Source organism: Nansenia antarctica (genome assembly GCF_963989245.1).
Source record: "Nansenia antarctica genome assembly, chromosome: 3".
In the NCBI taxonomy this organism is placed as follows: Eukaryota; Metazoa; Chordata; class Actinopteri; order Argentiniformes; family Microstomatidae; genus Nansenia; species Nansenia antarctica.
The window spans coordinates 18,233,515-18,251,377 of NC_137688.1; the positions used below are offsets into that span (position 1 = coordinate 18,233,515).

Consider the following 17,863-nt stretch of genomic DNA (forward strand, 5'->3'; position numbering starts at 1 on the left):
AATTTGAAGTAGTTGCTACAGACTCTGGAACTCCGTCTCTAAGCAGCAACGTCACAGTGAACGTGTTCATTCTGGATCAGAACGACAACGCTCCAGTGATCTTGTATCCAGTCAGCACTAACGGTTCTGCTGAAGGTGTGGAGGAGATTCCCCGCAATGTGAACGCAGGACATTTGGCGACTAAAGTTAGAGCCTATGACGCTGATATAGGATATAACGGCTGGTTATTATTTTCACTCCAGGAAGTTACAGACCACAGTCTCTTTAGTTTGGACCGCTATACAGGACAGATCAGGACACTTCGGTCATTCACAGAGACAGACGAAGCTGTGCATAAACTGGTCATACTGGTCAAAGACAATGGGAACGTTTCACTCTCAGCAACAGCTACTGTGATGATCAACGTTGTGGAGCCCAAAGAGGCTTTTGCAGCTTCTGATGTTAAAAGCTCATTAAATGTCGAGGAGGAGAACAACGTTACATTTTATTTGATGATAACTTTGGGGTCAGTTTCAGCGCTTTTTCTCATCAGTATCATCGTGTTGATTGTCATGCAGTGCTCCAAAGCCACAGACTATTCCTCCAAGTATTTACAAGATCCGAATTATGACGGGACACTGTGCCACAGCATCCAGTACAGATCCGGAGACAAACGGTACATGTTAGTTGGACCCAGAATGAGTATAGGTTCTACTATAGTCCCGGGCAGCAATGGAAATACTCTAATGGTCCCCGGAGACAGAAGGAGAGCTTCTGGAGAGGTAAGGAGTTCATTTTAGCATAACTTTGCTCAATTGTTCTCATTACTGACCTAAGATAGCAGCTTGCTTTGCAGGAACATATACAGTATATGGTGACTAAATACAGCAATACTTAATTATAATGTTATCTTCAGCATTCGAGGTTTGTTGTTAGACAGTTTTTTAACATTGATTTTGCATTTGTCCCTGACACAGACAGGATATATGACTTCACAGGGCGCTGTCCCATGCACGGTCGTCGCGCGTGGCGCTGTCCATTAAAGTGGTGCTGAGACTTCACAGATTTCAATATGAAGTGTATCAAAATCAGAATCCTAAAGCACACAAGAGTAAAAAGATACGGCTTTGGTTCCTCAACATTTACATTGTAGCATTAAGATACAACATCACTATAATAAATAAAGTAAATAAGTACTTTATTAAAGTAAAATAAGAATACTACATGAATAGTAAGTAATCAAGTGATGGTACTACAGTGGCTTCGATAGTGCAAAAAATGCTGTGCAAAGTACAATGAGATAAAATGCAATATAATACAGTACAGTAGATAGGTAGTCAAGTAGTTTATAAGTAATCCAGTAGTGTGCAAGTAGTTGAAATAATATAATATGCTCATTTTTGTAGTGTGCGTGGGATTGGTTTGGTAGTGGCAGTCATAGCATTATATCAATCTAATTTAGTTATTATTCATAGTCCTTAATGTATTACCCTGACTTTGTTGAAAGCGTTGTTGTAGGCATTCTCTTGGTGCGTTAAACCCTCGCACAAAGGTATTCTGTCCCATAGTTTTGTATTATTTGTTGAAGTTGTTTGCATGAATGTTTTTTGTTTTGTATTAAGTTGATAATGGAGTAGTACAAGTTACGGGACACAATTAGCCCAGTGACAGTTCGGCAATGTGAGGTGGCATCACTTGGTGTCAGTACAAGGCTACAATAACGATTATGGAACACCTTCTTTCGTCATGCTTATGAGTCCGCCCCTAGCTGGTTTGGTGTTTCGTCGCTGACGGTAGACTATAGCCTGTACGTTGTGCAGCTCTGAGGATACATTTTGTCCTAGAACATACAAGGTATCATCGTAGTTTAGGATAAACAGCATTTATTATATTCTGGAAACGTAATGGCTAGATGGTTTTCGCTAATGGAGACATAGTGGAAATGCTGTGGATTCTTATCTATCTTCTGAACATGGAACAAAGAGGATGCGGGGCATGGCGGGAGCGACGGCAGTGGGTCGGCTACATTGTTGCTTTGGCTCTGTTTTGGAGCGGGGCTTCGGCGCAGTTAAGATACTCTGTCTCTGAAGAGGTTAAGGATGGAACTGTCGTGGGGAACATAGCGAAGGATTTGGGACTAGATCTCAGCACCCTCAAGGAGAGAGCATTTCGAATTGTGTCTGGCTCGACCGAGCCCCTTTTCCAGGTAAATCAGAACGACGGAATATTGTATGTGAGTCGAAGCATTGACAGAGAAGAGGAGTGTGAACGGAGCAGCGTGTGTTTGATCAACCTGAAAACGGTGCTAGAAAACCCGCTGGAGATCCATTATGTCGCGGTGGAAGTGCTAGATGTTAACGATCACTCACCAACCTTCCCTGAGAAAGAGAAACGATTGGAAATATACGAATCTGCGTTACCAGGGGCGCGATTTCAGCTGCAAGCTGCGGTCGATCCAGATGGTGGTGTTTATTCTGTTCAGCAGTATAAACTTAGCCACAATGAACATTTTCGTTTGGAAGTTAAAGATCGAGGCAAGGATGGTAAAATTCCTTTTTTAAATCTACAGAAGCCGCTTGATAGGGAAGCTACGAAGAGCCATAGATTACTGCTCACAGCCATTGATGGAGGAAAACCTCCTAAGTCTGGGACTGTCGAAATATCCGTAGCTGTATTAGATGTAAATGATAATATCCCTGTTTTTACTAAAGATGCATACTCTGTAATGCTTAATGAAAATTCTCCAATAGGCACAATCGTAGTACAGGTTAATGCAACGGATTTTGATGAAGGTTTGAACGGAGAAGTAATTTACTCCTTAGGTATTAATGTAAATAGTAAGTTACGTAGTCTTTTCGAAGTAGACGCTCACACGGGTGAGATCATTGTCAAAGAATGTATAGATTTTGAAGTAGAAGACAGCTACGAGATTGATATACAGGCGTCTGATAAAGGATCTGCTCCTTTAACAACAGACAAAAGCGTAGTGGTGAAGATAGTTGATCTCAACGACAATGTACCTGAGATTGAGGTGACATCATTTTCTAACGCAATTCCTGAGAATTCAAGAACCGGAACTACAGTCGCATTAATCAGTGTTAATGATTTGGACTCTGGTCTCAATGGGAAAGTTATCTGCTCTATAAGTAACGATGTCCCTTTCATATTAACTCCGTCTTTACAGGATAACATGTACTCTGTAGTCACCAAGTCACCACTGGATAGGGAGAAACAATCTCACTATGAAATAACAATAGTGGCAAAAGACGCAGGAGACCCAGCCTTGTCATCTGTAAAGACTATAAGCGTTGTTGTATCAGATGTGAATGATAACAGACCAGAGTTTTCACTGAGTCCCTATACTTTCTATGTTAATGAAAATAACGAACCAGGTGCCTTTGTGTTTTCAGTTAGTGCCTCTGATCTTGACTTAGATGAAAATGCACTTATTTCATATCACATTATGAGACACGGTGGCGATGAGAACAAATTAGCTTCATTCCTAAATATTCATCCTGAGAATGGGAACATTTTGGCGCTAAAAAGCTTTGACTTTGAAACTCTTAAAACGTTCAAATTCCAAGTTGTAGCAACAGACACTGGAACTCCGTCTCTAAGCAGCAACGTCACAGTGAACGTGTTCATTCTGGATCAGAACGACAACGCTCCAGTGATCTTGTATCCAGTCAGCGCTAACGGTTCCGCTGAAGGTGTGGAGGAGATTCCCCGCAATGTGAACGCAGGACATTTGGTGACTAAAGTGAGAGCCTATGACGCTGATATAGGATATAACGGCTGGTTATTATTTTCACTCCAGGAAGTTACAGACCACAGTCTCTTTAGTTTGGACCGCTATACAGGACAGATCAGGACACTTCGGTCATTCACAGAGACAGACGAGGCTGAGCATAAACTGGTCATACTGGTCAAAGACAATGGGAACGTTTCACTCTCAGCAACAGCTACTGTGATGATCAACGCTGTGGAGCCCAAAGAGGCTTTTGCAGCTTCAGATGTTAAAAGCTCAGTAAATGTCGAGGAGGAGAACAACGTTACATTTTATTTGATGATTACTTTGGGGTCAGTTTCAGCGCTTTTCCTCGTCAGTATCATCGTGTTGATCGTCATGCAGTGCTCCAACGCCACAGACCTTTCCTCCAAGTATTTACAAGATCCGAATTATGACGGGACACTGTGCCACAGCATCCAGTACAGATCCGGAGACAACCGGTACATGTTAGTTGGACCCAGAATGAGTATAGGTTCTACTCTAGTCCCGGGCAGCAATGGGAATACTCTCGTGGTCCCCGGAGACAGGAGGAGAGCTTCTGGAGAGGTAAGACTTGAATAAGCTTTTATATATATATATATATTTTTTAAATCAAATTACTTACCATAGGCCTGCTTGATGATACATTAATATCTTTAGGGACCGAAAGTCTGTTTTATTGTCTACATATATATTCAGATGAGTGGCACATACTGTATTATGTTGTTTTGGAGTGAAAGGGTTGTCCTCAAAGCTGGACCAAGCGCTGTCCATTGAGGAGGTGCTGAATTGTTGCAGAGGTCATTGAGCATTTTTTCTGGACATACACATAACTTAGAGGCTACACGTGCGTAAAGTAGGCGAGTCGCCTCTTCAAATACATTGATTTATGTATGTGGAAGACACTTATTGTATAGGCTACCGGCCTCTCGTTAACGATGTACTTTGTACATACATATTATGAAACCTGTTTAGCGGTTGTTAATTGTTTCAGGTGTATTTTGTACCTGTACATTCGATATTGGTTTAAATTTGTTTTAACAACCGTGCAATGTGAGATAGAATCGCATGGTGTCAGTACTTTACTAGAATACAGCTCCCGCTACTTTCGTCATATCGTTGAGTCCGCCCCTTCATTGCATTGATATTCAGTGTCTCAGAGCTCAGAGACGAGTCCACAGATGTGCGCTTTCAGGAGAAATATGTGTTTGGCGAAAATCCGACATCAATATACTTTTTACTATTGAGAAATGATATGCGAATATAATGGATAGGCAGTTGTTGGCAGAGGCGTAGTGGACGTGTTGTGGATTATTTAGTATTTTCTGAACATGGAACAAAGAGGATGCGGGCCATTGCGGGAGCGACGGCGGTGGGTCGCCTACATGGTTGCTTTGGTTCTCTTTTTCTGCGGGGCTTCGGCTCAGTTAAGATACTCTGTCTCTGAAGAGGTTAAGGATGGAACTGTCGTGGGACACATCGCTAAGGATTTGGGATTAGATCTGAACATCTTGAAGCAGAGGGGTTTTAGAATCGTATCTGGCTCGACCGAGCCCCTTTTCCAGGTAAATCAGAACGACGGCGTCTTGTATGTGAAAGGAAAAATAGACAGAGAGGAGGTGTGTGAACGGAGCAGCGTGTGTCTGGTCGACCTGAAAACGGTGCTAGAAAACCCGCTGGAGATCCATTATGTCGCCGTCGAGGTTCTGGATGTAAATGACCACTCGCCCAGCTTTCCGGAGGAAGAAAAACGTTTAGAGATTTCCGAGTCCGTGTTACCAGGGGTGCGATTTCAGCTACAAGCTGCGCGCGACCCTGATGTTGGCCCGTTCTCTGTTCAACAGTATAAACTCAGTCACACTGAGCATTTCCGTTTGGAAGTTAGGGAACGAGGCAAGGACGGTAAAATCCCTGTTTTGAACCTACTGAAACCGCTAGATAGGGAAACGACGAGGAGTCATAGATTGCTGCTCACAGCCATTGACGGTGGAAAACCTCCTCGATCTGGAACTGTGAATATAATTGTGGATGTATTAGATGTAAATGATAATATGCCAATTTTTACCAAAGAGGCATACTCTATAATGTTGAATGAAAATTCACCCATTGGCACAACAGTGGTGCAAGTGAACGCTACGGATTTAGATGATGGTTTAAACGGTGAGGTGATTTACTCTTTCGGTAATGATGTAAATAATAATTTACGCAAACTGTTCGATATAGACAGCGATACGGGTGAAATAACTGTGAAAGGACTGATAGATTTTGAGGTAGAAGACAGCTATGAAATAGACATACAGGCATCTGACAAAGGACCAGTACCTTTAAAAACGGACAAAAGTGTCATTGTAAAAATTGTTGACGTCAACGACAATTCCCCTGAGATAGAGGTGACGTCATTTTCTAACGCAGTCCCTGAAGACTCTAGAATCGGAACCACAGTGGCATTAATCAGTGTTAGTGATCTAGACTCTGGTCTGAATGGGAAAGTTATCTGCTCTATAAATGAGAATGTCCCTTTCAAATTATTGACTTCTTTACAAGATAACATGTACTCTGTCGTTACCAAGTCACCTCTCGATAGGGAAACACAATCACAGTATGATGTAACAATAGTAGCTAAAGACGCAGGAGAATCAGCCTTGTCATCTGTAAAGACTATAAGTGTTGTTGTATCAGATGTGAATGATAACAGACCAGAGTTTTCACTGAGTCCCTATACTTTCTATGTCACTGAAAATAACGATCCAGGCGCCTCTGTGTTTTCAGTTAGTGCCTCTGATCGTGACTTAAATGAAAATGCACTTATTTCATATCACATTATGAGACACGGTGGCGATGAGAACAAATTAGCTTCATTCCTAAATATTCATCCTGAGAATGGGAACATTTTGGCGCTAAAAAGCTTTGACTTTGAAACTCTTAAAACGTTCCATTTCCAAGTTGTTGCTACAGACTCTGGTACTCCGTCTCTAAGCAGCAACGTCACAGTGAACGTGTTCATTCTGGATCAGAACGACAACGCTCCAGTGATCTTGTATCCAGTCAGCGCTAACGGTTCCGCTGAAGGTGTGGAGGAGATTCCCCGCAATGTGAACGCAGGACATTTGGTGACTAAAGTGAGAGCCTATGACGCTGATATAGGATATAACGGCTGGTTATTATTTTCACTCCAGGAAGTTACAGACCACAGTCTCTTTAGTTTGGACCGCTATACAGGACAGATCAGGACACTTCGGTCATTCACAGAGACAGACGAGGCTGAGCATAAACTGGTCATACTGGTCAAGGACAATGGGAACGTTTCACTCTCAGCAACAGCTACTGAGATTATCAACGTTGTGGAGCCCAAAGAGGCGTTTGCAGCTTCTGATGTTAAAAGCTCAGTAAATGTCGAGGAGGAGAACTACGTTACATTTTATTTGATGATTACTTTGGGGTCAGTTTCAGTGCTTTTTCTCATCAGTATCATCGTGTTGATGGTAATGCAGTGCTCCAAAGCCACAGACTATTCCTCCAAGTATTTACAAGATCCGAATTATGACGGGACACTGTGCCACAGCATCCAGTATCGATCTGGAGACAAACGGTACATGTTAGTTGGACCCAGAATGAGTATAGGTTCTACTATAGTCCCGGGCAGCAATGGGAATACTCTAGTGGTCCCCGGAGACAGGAGGAGAGCTTCTGGAGAGGTAAGAACTTTATCTAACTTCATAAGCCTTTGTACGTTGTTGGTGTGGCTATTCCGTTTACTAGGCTGTGAGGGGCTGTATTAAGCATCACTATGCTTTTATAATTTGATTTTCTGTTTTGCCCAATTACTTACCGTAGGCCTGTCTGATTCTAAAATAATATCTATTGGGACAGAATATCTGCTTTACTGTCTACATACATACCGGTACATATTCAGATGAGTGGCTGTGTGTATTGTTTTGGAGTGAACGGGTTATCCTCAAAGCTGGACCAAGCGCTGTCCATTGAGGAGGTGCTGAATCATTGCAGAGTTCGGTGAGCATTTTCTCTGGACATACACATGACTTATAGGCTCCACGTGCGTAAAGTAGGATAGTCGCCATCTTCCTCGTCAATCTTGGTTTATGTAGCCTACGTGGAAGACATTTATTGTATAGACTACAGGCCTCTCGTTAACGATGTACCGTGTAAATATGAAACCTGATTAGAGGTTGTTAATTGTTTCAGATGTATTTTTAACGGATAGCATTCGGCATTGGGTTAAAGTTGATTTTAACAACCGTGCAATGTGAGACATAATCGCATGGTGTCAGTACGTTACTATAGTATACAGCTCCCGCTCCTTTCGTCATATCGTTGAATCCGCCCCTTCGTTGGTTTTCTATTCAGTATCTCAAAGACGAGCACACAGCCCTGAGCTTTCAAGAGAAGTATTTGGAGACCGTGTTTGGCGAAAATCCGAAATCAACATCGTTTTTCCTCTTGAGAAATGATCATGCGAATGTAATGGATATGCAGTTGTTTGCTACAGAGGCGTAGTAGACGTGTTGTGGATTATTTTGTATCTTCTGAACATGGAACAAAGAGGACGCGGGACATGGCGGAAGCGACGACAGTGGGTCGCCTACATGGTTGCTTTGGTTCTCTTTCTCAGCGGGGCCTCGGCGCAGTTAAGATACTCTGTCTCTGAAGAGGTTAAGGATGGAACTGTCGTGGGGAACATAGCTAAGGATTTGGGATTAGATCTCAGCACCCTGAAACAAAGAGGATTCAGAATTGTATCAGGCTCGACCGAGCCCCTTTTCCAGGTAAATCAGAACGACGGCATCTTGTATGTGAAAGGAAAAATAGACAGAGAGGAGGTGTGTGAACGGAGCAGCGTGTGTTTGATCAACCTGAAAACGGTGCTAGAAAACCCGCTGGAGATCCATTATGTCGAGGTGGAAGTGTTAGATGTCAACGACCATTCTCCCAGCTTCCCAGAGAAAGTGAAACGGTTGGAGATTTCAGAGTCCGCGTTACCCGGGGCGCGATTTCAGCTACAAGCTGCGCGCGACCCAGATGGTGGCCAATACTCTATACAACAATACAAACTCAGTCACACTGACCATTTTCGTTTGGAAGTTAAAGATAGAGGTGAAGATCGTAAAATTCCATTTCTGGTTTTACAGAAGCAGTTAGACAGGGAGGCTGTTAGGAGGCATATTTTGCAGCTTACAGCCACCGACGGAGGAAGACCAGCGAAGTCTGGTACTATCGAAATACACGTAGAGGTACTTGATGTTAATGACAATTCACCTATGTTTACTAAAGTTGTATACTCGGTAATGCTGAATGAAAATGCCCCAGTTGGTGCAACAGTTATTCAGGTTAATGCAACCGATTTCGACGACGGTGCTAACAGTGAAATTATATATTCGTTCGGTAATGAAGTAGATAGCAAATTACTAGAGTTATTTGGTTTAGACCCGATTACTGGTGAAATAACTGTCAAAGGACTGATAGACTTCGAGGAAAACAATATGTACGAGATTGATATACAGGCATCTGATAAGGGACATGTTCCTTTGACCACTGACAAAAGCGTAATAATAAATATAGTTGATGTCAATGATAATGCGCCAGAGATAGAAGTGACATCCTTCTCTAACGCAATTCCTGAGGATTCTAGACCCGGAACTACGGCCGCATTAATCAGTGTTAATGATTTGGATTCTGGTCTCAATGGGAAAGTTATCTGCTCTATACGTGATGATGTTCCTTTCAAACTGCTACCGTCTTTAAAAGATAACATGTACTCTGTAGTCACCAAGTCACCACTGGATAGGGAGAAACAATCTCACTATGAAATAACAATAGTGGCAAAAGACGCAGGAGAACCAGCCTTGTCATCTGTAAAGACTATAAGCGTTGTTGTATCAGATGTGAATGATAACAAACCAGAGTTTTCACTGAGTCCCTATACTTTCTATGTCACTGAAAATAACGACCCAGGTGCCTCTGTGTTTTCAGTTAGTGCCTCTGATAGAGACTTAAATGAAAACGCAGTTGTTTCATATCACATTCTGAGAGATGGTGGCGACAGTAAGAAATTAGCATCATTCCTAAACATTCATCCTGACAATGGGAACATATTGGCACTAAAAAGCTTTGACTTTGAAACCCTCAAAACATTTAAATTCCAAGTTGCTGCTACAGACTCTGGACATCCTTCTCTAAGCAGCAACGTTACAGTGAACGTGTTCATTCTGGATCAGAACGACAACGCTCCAGTGATCTTGTATCCAGTCAGCGCTAACGGTTCTGCTGAAGGTGTGGAGGAGATTCCTCGCAATGTGAACGCAGGACATTTGGTGACTAAAGTGAGAGCCTATGACGCTGATATAGGATATAACGGCTGGTTATTATTTTCACTCCAGGAAGTTACAGACCACAGTCTCTTTAGTTTGGACCGCTATACAGGACAGATCAGGACACTTCGGTCATTCACAGAGACAGACGAGGCTGAGCATAAACTGGTCATACTGGTAAAAGACAATGGGAACGTTTCACTCTCAGCAACAGCTACTGTGATTATCAACGTTGTGGAGCCCAAAGAGGCTTTTGCAGCTTCTGATGTCAAAAGCTCAGTAAATGTCGAGGAGGAGAACAACGTTACATTTTATTTGATGATTACTTTGGGGTCAGTTTCAGCGCTTTTTCTCGTCAGTATCATCGTGTTGATGGTAATGCAGTGCTCCAAAGCCACAGACTATTCCTCCAAGTATTTACAAGATCCGAATTATGACGGGACACTGTGCCACAGCATCCAGTATCGATCCGGAGACAAACGGTACATGTTAGTTGGACCCAGAATGAGTATAGGTTCTACTATAGTCCCGGGCAGCAATGGGAATACTCTAGTGGTCCCCGGAGATAGGAGGAGAGCTTCTGGAGAGGTAAGACTTGAATAAGCTTTTATCATTTGATTCTTTAAAACATTTTAAAAAAATAAAAAATATTTACCATAGGCCTGCTTGATGATACATTAATATCTTTAGGGACCGAAAGTCTGTTTTATTGTCTACATATAAATACATATTCAGATGAGTGGCACATACTGTATGTTGTTTTGGAGTGAAAGGGTTGTCCTCAAAGCTGGACCAAGCGCTGTCCATTGAGGAGGTGCTGAATTGTTGCAGAGGTCATTGAGCATTTTTTCTGGACATACACATAACTTAGGCTACACGTGCGTAAAGTAGGCGAGTCGCCTCTTCAAATACATTGATTTATGTATGTGGAAGACACTTATTGTATAGGCTACCGGCCTCTCGTTAACGATGTACTTTGTACATACATATTATGAAACCTGTTTAGCGGTTGTTAATTCTTTCAGGTGTATTTTGCACAGATAGTATTCGATATTGGTTTAAATTTGTTTTAACAACCGTGCAATGTGAGATAGAATCGCATGGTGTCAGTACTTTACTAGAATACAGCTCCCGCTACTTTCGTCATATCGTTGAGTCCGCCCCTTCATTGCATTGATATTCAGTGTCTCAGAGACGAGCCCACAGATGTGCGCTTTCAGGAGAAATATTTGGAGACTGTGTTTGGCGAAAATCCGACATCAATATACTTTTGACTATATTGAGAAATGATATGCGAATATAATGGATAGGCAGTTGTTGGCAGAGGCGTAGTGGACGTGTTGTGGATTATTTAGTCTTTTCTAAACATGGAACAAAGAGGATGCGGGCCATTGCGGGAGCGACGGCGGTGGGTCGCCTACATGGTTGCTTTGGTTCTCTTTTTCTGCGGGGCTTCGGCTCAGTTAAGATACTCTGTCTCTGAAGAGGTTAAGGATGGAACTGTCGTGGGACACATCGCTAAGGATTTGGGATTAGATCTGAACATCTTGAAGCAGAGGGGTTTTAGAATCGTATCTGGCTCGACCGAACCCCTTTTCCAGGTAAATCAGAACGACGGAGTGTTGTACGTGAACCGAAAAATAGACAGAGAGGAGGTGTGTGAACGGAGCAGCGTGTGTTTGATCAACCTGAAAACGGTCCTAGAAAACCCGCTGGAGATCCATTACGTCGAGGTGGAAGTGCTAGATGTAAATGACCATTCTCCCAGCTTCCCAGACAAAGAGAAACGCTTAGAGATTTCGGAGTCCGTGCTACCAGGGGCGCGATTTCAACTGAAAGCTGCGGGCGACGCAGATGTTGGCCCGTTCTCTGTACAACAGTATAAACTTAGTCAAAATGAACATTTCCGTTTGGAAGTCAGAGATCGAGGAGAAGATGGTAAAATCCCTGTTTTACATTTACATAAACCACTAGACAGGGAAGCAACTAGCAGGCATATACTTCTCCTCACAGCTATTGATGGAGGAAAACCTCCTAAATCTGGAACTGTCGAAATTATTGTTGACGTTTTAGATGTGAATGACAACATTCCAGTGTTCACCAAGGACACGTACTCTGTTTCGCTGACTGAAAATTCTCCCATTGGCACAACTGTCGTACAAGTAAATGCTACGGATTTGGACGAAGGTTCAAACGGTGACGTCATTTACTCATTCGGTAGTAATGTGAATGATAAATTACGTAAACTTTTCGATGTAGATGCCAATTCGGGGGACATTATTGTCAAAGGACTGATAGATTTTGAGATAAAAGACAACTTTGAGATCGATATACAGGCATCTGATATGGGATCTGCACCTTTGACGACAGATAAAAGTGTAAAAGTAAGAATTGTCGACCTCAACGACAACGCGCCCGAGATAGAGGTGACATTATTCTCTAACGCAATCCCTGAGGATTCTAGACCCGGAACCACAGTGGTACTAATCAGTGTTAATGATCTGGACTCTGGTCTCAATGGGAAAGTTATCTGCTCTATAAATGAAGTTGTCCCTTTTAAACTAATGCCGTCTTTAAAAGATAACATGTACTCTGTAGTCACCAAGTCAACTCTTGATAGGGAAAAACAATCTCAGTTTGAAATAACAATAGTAGCTAAAGACGCAGGAGAACCAGTCTTGTCATCTGTAAAGACTATACGCGTTGTTATATCAGATGTGAATGATAACAGACCAGAGTTTTCACTGAGTCCCTATACTTTCTATATCACTGAAAATAACTACCCAGGCGCCTCTGTGTTTTCAGTTAGTGCCTCTGATCGTGACTTGAATGAAAATGCACTTATTTCATATCACATTCTGAGAGACGGTGGCGACAATAACAAATTAGCATCATTCCTAAACATTCATCCTGAAAATGGGAAAATATTGGCACTAAAAAGCTTTGACTTTGAAACTCTTAAAACGTTCCAATTCCAAGTTGTTGCTACAGACTCTGGAATTCCGTCTCTAAGCAGCAACGTCACAGTGAACGTGTTCATTCTGGATCAGAACGACAACGCTCCAGTGATCTTGTACCCAGTCAGCGCTAACGGTTCCGCTGAAGGTGTGGAGGAGATTCCCCGCAATGTGAACGCAGGACATTTGGTGACTAAAGTGAGAGCCTATGACGCTGATATAGGATATAACGGCTGGTTATTATTTTCACTCCAGGAAGTTACAGACCACAGTCTCTTTAGTTTGGACCGCTATACAGGACAGATCAGGACACTTCGGTCATTCACAGAGACAGACGAGGCTGAGCATAAACTGGTCATACTGGTAAAAGACAATGGGAACGTTTCACTCTCAGCAACAGCTACTGTGATGATCAACGCCGTGGAGCCCAAAGAGGCTTTTGCAGCTTCTGATGTTAAAAGCTCAGTAAATGTCGAGGAGGAGAACAACGTTACATTTTATTTGATGATTACTTTGGGGTCCGTTTCAGCGCTTTTTCTCGTCAGTATCATCGTGTTGATTGTCATGCAGTGCTCCAAAGCCACAGACTATTCCTCCAAGTATTTACAAGATCCGAATTATGACGGGACACTGTGCCACAGCATCCAGTATAGATCCGGAGACAAACGGTACATGTTAGTTGGACCCAGAATGAGTATAGGTTCTACTATAGTCCCGGGCAGCAATGGGAATACTCTCGTGGTCCCCGGAGACAGAAGGAGAGCTTCTGGAGAGGTAAGGAGTTCATTTTAGCATAACTTTGCTCAATTGTCCTCATTACTGACCTAAGATAGCAGCTTGCTTTGCAGGAACATATATATGGTGACTAAATACAGCAATACTTAATTATAATGTTATCTTCAGCATTCGAGGTTTGTTGTTAGACAGTTTTTTAACATTGATTTTGCATTTGTCCCTGACACAGACAGGATTATATATGACTTCACAGGGCGCTGTCCCACGGTCGATACAACATCACTATAATAAATAAAGTAAATAAGTACTTTATTAAAGTAAAATAAGAATACTACATGAATAGTAAGTAATCAAGTGATGGTACTACAGTGGCTTCGATTGTGCAAAAAATGCTGTGCAAAGTACAATGAGATAAAATGCAATATAATACAGTACAGTAGATAGGTAGTCAAGTAGTTTGTAAGTAATCCAGTAGTGTGCAAGTAGTTGAAATAATATAATATGCTCATTTTTGTAGTGTACGTGGGATTGGTTTGGTAGTGGCAGTCATAGCATTATATCAATCTAATTTAGTTATTATTCATAGTCCTTAATGTATTACCCTGACTTTGTTGAAAGCGTTGTTGTGTATTCTCTTGGTGCGTTAAACCCTCGCACAAAGGTATTCTGTGCCATAGTTTTGTATTATTTGTTGAAGTTGTTTTCATGAATGTTTTTTGTTTTGTATTAAGTTGATAGTGGAGTAGTACACGTTACGGGACACAATTAGCCCAGTGACAGTTCGGCAATGTGAGGTGGCATCACTTGGTGTCAGTACAAGGCTACAATAACGATTATGGAACACCTTCTTTCGTCATGGTTATGAGTCCGCCCCTAGCTGGTTTGGTGTTTCGTCGCTGACGGTACTATAGCCTGTACGTTGTGCAGCTCTGAGGATACATTTAGTCCTAGAACATACAAGGCCATCGTAGTTTAGGATAAACAGCATTTATTATATTCTGGAAACGTAATGGCTAGATAGTCTTCGCTAATGGAGACATAGTGGAAATGCTGTAGATTCTTATCTATCTGCTGAACATGGAACAAAGAGGATGCGGTCCACGGCGCGAGCGACGACAGTGGGTCGGCTACATGGTTGCGTTGGCTCTGTTTTGGAGCGGGGCTTCGGCGCAGTTAAGATACTCGATCTCTGAAGAAGTTAAGGATGGTACTGTCGTGGGGAATATAGCTAAGGATTTGGGATTAGATCTCAGCACCCTGAAGCAAAGAGGATTCAGAATCGTATCTGGCTCGACTGAGCCCCTTTTCCAGGTAAATCAGAACGACGGAATCTTGTATGTGAAAGGAAAAATAGACAGAGAGGAGGTGTGTGAACGGAGCAGCGTGTGTTTGATCAACCTGAAAACGGTGCTGGAAAACCCGCTGGAGATCCATTATGTCGCCGTGGAAGTGTTAGATGTAAACGACCATTCTCCCATCTTCCCAGAGAAAGAGAAACGGTTGGAGATTTCAGAGTCCGCGTTACCAGGGGCGCGATTTCAGCTACAAGCTGCGCGCGACCCAGATGGAGGCCAATACTCTATACAACAATATAAACTCAGTCACACTGACCATTTTCGTTTGGAAGTTAAAGATAGAGGTGAAGATCGTAAAATCCCCTTTTTGGTTTTACAGAAGCAGTTAGACAGGGAGGCTGTTAGGAGGCATATTTTGCAGCTTACAGCCACCGACGGAGGAAGACCAGCGAAGTCTGGTACTATCGAAATAAACGTAGAGGTACTTGATGTTAATGACAATTCACCTATGTTTACTAAAGATGTATACTCTGTAATGCTGAGTGAAAATGCCCCAGTTGGTGCAACAGTTATTCAGGTTAATGCAACCGATTTCGACGAAGGTGCTAACAGTGAAATTATATATTCGTTCGGTAACGAAGTAGATAGCAAATTACTAGAGTTATTTGGTTTAGACACGATTACTGGTGAAATAACTGTTAAAGGACCGATAGATTTCGAGGAAAACCATATATACGAGATTGATATACAGGCATCTGATATGGGACAGGCTCCTTTGACCACTGACAAAAGCGTAATAATAAATATAGTTGATGTCAATGATAATGCCCCCGAGATAGAGGTGACGTCATTCTCTAACGCAATCCCTGAAGATTCAAGACCAGGAACTATGGCCGCATTAATTAGTGTTAATGACTTGGACTCTGGTCTCAATGGGAAAGTTATCTGTTCTATACGTGATGATGTCCCTTTCAAACTAATACCGTCTTTACAGGATAACATGTACTCTGTAGTCACCAAGTCACCACTGGATAGGGAGAAACAATCTCAATATGATATAACAATAGTGGCAAAGGACGCAGGAGAACCAGCCTTGTCGTCTGTAAAGACTATAAGCGTTGTTGTATCAGATGTGAATGATAACAGACCAGAGTTTTCACTGAGTCCCTATACTTTCTATGTCACTGAAAATAACGGCCCAGGCGCCTCTGTATTTACAGTTAGTGCCTCTGATAGAGACTTAAATGAAAACGCACTTATTTCTTATCATATTATGAGACACGGTGGTGATGACAACAAGTTAGCATTATTCCTAAACATTCATCCTGACAATGGGAACATATTGGCGCTAAAAAGCTTTGACTTTGAAACCCTCAAAACATTTAAGTTCCAAGTTGTTGCTACAGACTCTGGAACTCCGTCTCTAAGCAGCAACGTCACAGTGAACGTGTTCATTCTGGATCAGAACGACAATGCTCCAGTGATCTTGTATCCAGTCAGCGCTAACGGTTCCGCTGAAGGTGTGGAGGAGATTCCCCGTAATGTGAACGCAGGACATTTGGTGACTAAAGTGAGAGCCTATGACGCTGATATAGGATATAATGGCTGGTTATTATTTTCACTCCAGGAAGTTACAGACCACAGTCTCTTTAGTTTGGACCGCTATACAGGACAGATCAGGACACTTCGGTCATTCACAGAGACAGACGAGGCTGAGCATAAACTGGTCATACTGGTAAAAGACAATGGGAACGTTTCACTCTCAGCAACAGCTACTGTGATGATCAACGTTGTGGAGCCCAAAGAGGCGTTTGCAGCTTCTGATGTCAAAAGCTCAGTAAATGTCGAGGAGGAGAACAACGTTACATTTTATTTGATGATAACTTTGGGATCAGTTTCAGCGCTTTTTCTCGTTAGTATCATCGTGTTGATTGTCATGCAGTGCTCCAAAGCCACAGACTATTCCTCCAAGTATTTACAAGATCCGAATTATGACGGGACACTGTGCCACAGCATCCAGTACAGATCCGGAGACAAACGGTACATGTTAGTTGGACCCAGAATGAGTATAGGTTCTACTATAGTCCCGGGCAGCAATGGGAATACTCTAGTGGTCCCCGGAGACAGGAGGAGAACATCTGGAGAGGTAAGGAATAAAACACTGTCATAAAATAAAATCTCTTGCCTGTCCTCACGCATCCCTTGGTTCTACAGGAAAACAATTTATATATATATATATATTAATGTCCTGAATACATCAGCAAATCATTAATTGTTAAAAGTCAGGTTTTGTATTTGGAATAATGTAGTAATTATTCTGCATAGCAGCTGGTGAGTTAGTATACATCGTTTTATGATCTCAAACGGCGCTGTCAGGGATTGTAGACTATGTAAACTGATGCGCCCTGGAGGTGTCGCCTTCCATGGTGCTGAAATATTGCGGCATTCCTTACAGAGGTCATCCTCGTAAAAAAAAAAAAAAAAAAAGGCTATAAATGCTGTTGGCCTATGTGTAGCAGTCTTGTGTCCCTGTTAAAATATTTCTTAACTTTCTAGCAGTCTGTGCGACACTTTTTGACAGTTTGCACAGTTGCACAGTTTCGAAAATGCTTTTTGACATTGCCATTTAACCGTTTCCCATGTCTGTTGACGTAGTGTATATCCGTATTGTATATAGTGTATATCCGTAGTGTATATATTAGAAGTTAGTAAGTCTTGTTTTTTGTTTGTTTTGTTCTCATATAGCACTTGTTGTAAAAGTGTGTGCAAGATGTAAGAAGCCGACACAACTCTGCAATGTAA

The 17,863-nt window shown here is 42.2% G+C and overlaps 4 protein-coding genes across 4 annotated transcripts in view; all 4 read left to right on the forward strand.

The window, feature by feature from the left end:
• The window catches only part of LOC308152210 (protocadherin alpha-8-like), a gene marked incomplete at both ends in the record, with an annotated part of 162,064 nt that overhangs the window by 27,289 nt on the left and 116,912 nt on the right, over positions 1 to 17,863 (forward strand). The gene's annotated exons all lie outside the window — the stretch shown is intronic.
• Positions 1,975 to 7,763, forward strand: LOC308153105 (protocadherin alpha-8-like; the record flags this gene model as incomplete). The annotated part of the gene is made up of 4 exons (XM_080526200.1): positions 1,975 to 1,996; positions 2,955 to 3,371; positions 6,500 to 7,443; positions 7,710 to 7,763. 4 exons carry the CDS (start codon positions 1,975 to 1,977, stop codon positions 7,761 to 7,763), a joined length of 1,437 nt encoding a protein of 478 aa, XP_080382326.1.
• Positions 9,052 to 13,823, forward strand: LOC308153106 (protocadherin alpha-3-like; the record flags this gene model as incomplete). The annotated part of the gene is made up of 2 exons (XM_080526201.1): positions 9,052 to 9,718; positions 12,862 to 13,823. The coding sequence occupies 2 exons, from the start codon at positions 9,052 to 9,054 to the stop codon at positions 13,821 to 13,823; spliced, it is 1,629 nt and encodes a 542-aa protein (XP_080382327.1).
• On the forward strand, positions 14,844 to 17,231 carry LOC308153108 (protocadherin alpha-3-like; the record flags this gene model as incomplete). Its single annotated transcript, XM_080526203.1, has 1 exon — positions 14,844 to 17,231. One exon carries the CDS (start codon positions 14,844 to 14,846, stop codon positions 17,229 to 17,231), a length of 2,388 nt encoding a protein of 795 aa, XP_080382329.1.